Below are 2,501 nucleotides of genomic sequence, written 5' to 3' on the forward strand. Positions count from 1 at the left end.
CAGACTTGCTTTGCAGCGACACAAACGGTGACGTCATGACTCAGCTCCAACAGGGCTCTGGTTGGTGGAAAAGCAAACTGTTACCAACCAAAGTAGCACCAGCACAGAACTACAACAGAACCCATTTCAGTGGAGAAGGGTTATCAGGGCCTCAAAGTGAACGTGGGGCCTTGGGGGACCCTGAGGAGTAAGGCTCCGAGCAGGTTCCCCCTTTACCGTTTGCTAACCCAGCCTTGGTTGTCCCTTCAGTATGTAACCTCTGAAGTAAAAGTCTCAGTGTGAGGCTCTGGCATTCAGTTTTCTAATAACAAAGCTTACTGAACTCCACGTGAGAGCTAATCCTCTGCAGCTCACGCTCAGACTGCCTCCTGATAACTGGGGACAAGGGGGCCGTGGTATGTAATAATCTCCCCCCCCTCCACCAACATTCACCCCACCTCTTCACAACAATACCCCACAGACTTTAGTTGGAAGAAGCATTTTGCAATACTGACTCTCTACATCTCTTTGGCTCGGATTGTGGATTTTTTTCCCGCCCCTCTGTGTCATTTTCAATCCACTACTGTTTGTGTTCTTCAATTAATTTAAATTTAGGATCATTTTTCTTTTGCAAACCGCTAAAAAAAATGGGAATAGAACTCGCTGTCAATATGTCCGAGGAAGTTTCACTTTACGGAGGAAAAAGTGCCTTTACCCAAATGGAGCACAACATAGTGGCTGGATATCTGATAACGGCAGGTAACAAAGAGAATGGCTTTATGAGTAGATTCATTGATAATGAGTAATCTGAAAATGGTGTTGTATGCAATGTGATTTATCTGCTTGGTGTTCTTCTCTAGAACCTTGTAATCCTTTTATGTAACTCTGCATTCAGACCTTGTTTGAACATACTCTCAAAACATCTAACAGTTAAGTTTCCAACCATTAAGCTGGAAGGAGATATGGGAATTTGGCTTACTATTGGCAGTGTTATGTAATTCCTCATAAAGAATAATGAAATAACACATTAAAAAGTGTATTATGCTGCAAGCTTTCCTGAATACCATATTCCTGTCGAGCCAACTCCTATTACTATATTTGCTAAAGATTTCAAACACACAAAAACACACACAGCAAAGTTTAGGCACTGTATAGAGTCTTGCAGTGATGATATGTTTGCAGGCCAACCCTAAAGTTAGCATCGCTAGGTCCCCCTTGACAAAAGGTCAATTGGAATCTTTCTATTGGATTTTGGAATATTGCAGGAAAACGGGATAATCTCTAGATGAACAGTATTTTGTGATGTTTGAGGCGTTAATGCAATTGCCATAAGTGAAACTAACGTTAGCCAATAAACAGAATACATCACGGTCACTTGACTGTGCATCAACATCGCTAAGCTAAAGGCGGCTAATGTGTTTTAAGCCTTTACTTAGAATATTTTTTGAATTGTAAGGTGTCCTTGGGTGCTTTTAAAGGCGCCTCTAAATAGAATGAATTATTATTATTAATTATTATTAATATTATAAAATATATAAGTGTCAGACTTTCACCAGTGGGGTATTTACTGACGTATTTTATGTTGTAAAATAAAATGTTAAAAGCTCTTCAGCTTCAGTTAAGATCTTATTTAAGGCATCTAACCAAAAACATGTTAAAAAAATGGTTGACTTCAAGAAGAGAGAATCGGAAGTGGTAAAATGCTAACTAATTTCACGGTTTGAGGACTCATTTATGCACTATTCTATTCCAGATCAGCTTTTTTTATTGCTAAATTACTATAAATCAACTGTAGAAATAAAGTTAAACTGTTTCCTCCTGTGTGTCTGTCAGAAAACTCTTCTTCTTCTTTAATCTTTAAACTTGAAAAATGTATTCTCTTTTTGGAAATCACTTATTGTGGATGACTTAGTGACTTTGAGGAAATGCTTATGTGTTATATTTTCTTCTCAGTCACTTTAATTGAATATGATTAAAGGTTTGACTTTTGCCTCCCACGATGTGACACTTTACTTCAAGTCTTCTTTCCTCCTCTTAGGTATCGTGAGTTTAGCCAGCAACATTGTGGTTCTGTTGATGTTTGTGAAGTTTAAGGAGCTGCGCACTGCCACCAACATCATCATCATCAACCTGGCTCTTACTGACATCGGAGTGGCTGGTATCGGATATCCCATGTCAGCAGCCTCTGATATCCACGGCAGCTGGAAGTTTGGATACACTGGTTGTCAGGTGAGTGCCCTCTTCTGAACATCATTTAACTGAGGGGGACAACCCAAAACAACATGGAATGCAAGTTAAAAGCTTGATTCAAGGTCCGTCCACTTCGGGTCGGTGTTCTTTTCTCACTAATGACCGATTTTGCTGCACATTATCCCATTACAACATTACATGTCATTTGTTAGACACTTTTATCCAAAGCGACTTACATACAGGACTGTCTCAGAAAATTAGAATATTGTGATAAAGTTCTTTATTTTCTGTAATGCAATTAAAAAAACAAAAATGTCATACATTCTGGATTC

General features: G+C 38.9%; 1 protein-coding gene across 1 annotated transcript; it reads left to right on the top strand.

The window, feature by feature from the left end:
* The first annotated feature begins 470 nt into the window (after positions 1–470).
* LOC104942899 (visual pigment-like receptor peropsin) lies at positions 471–2,232 on the top strand. Its single transcript, XM_010768209.1, has 2 exons — positions 471–738; positions 2,018–2,232. Exons 1-2 carry the CDS (start codon positions 627–629, stop codon positions 2,224–2,226), a joined length of 321 nt encoding a protein of 106 aa, XP_010766511.1. The 5' UTR covers positions 471–626; the 3' UTR covers positions 2,227–2,232.
* Positions 2,233–2,501: the final 269 nt, after the last annotated feature.

This window comes from Notothenia coriiceps, unplaced genomic scaffold, assembly GCF_000735185.1.
Source record: "Notothenia coriiceps isolate Sejong01 unplaced genomic scaffold, NC01 NC01_scaffold00005398, whole genome shotgun sequence".
NCBI classification, from domain to species: Eukaryota; Metazoa; Chordata; class Actinopteri; order Perciformes; family Nototheniidae; genus Notothenia; species Notothenia coriiceps.

Bases quoted from the DNA above. Each gene is read 5' to 3' on its own strand.
- LOC104942899 (XM_010768209.1), top strand. From the start codon at position 627: ATGGGAATAGAACTCGCTGTCAATATGTCCGAGGAAGTTTCACTTTAC. The intron at 739-2,017 runs GTAACAAAGAGA...TCCTCCTCTTAG, and splicing joins TGGATATCTGATAACGGCAG to GTATCGTGAGTTTAGCCAGC.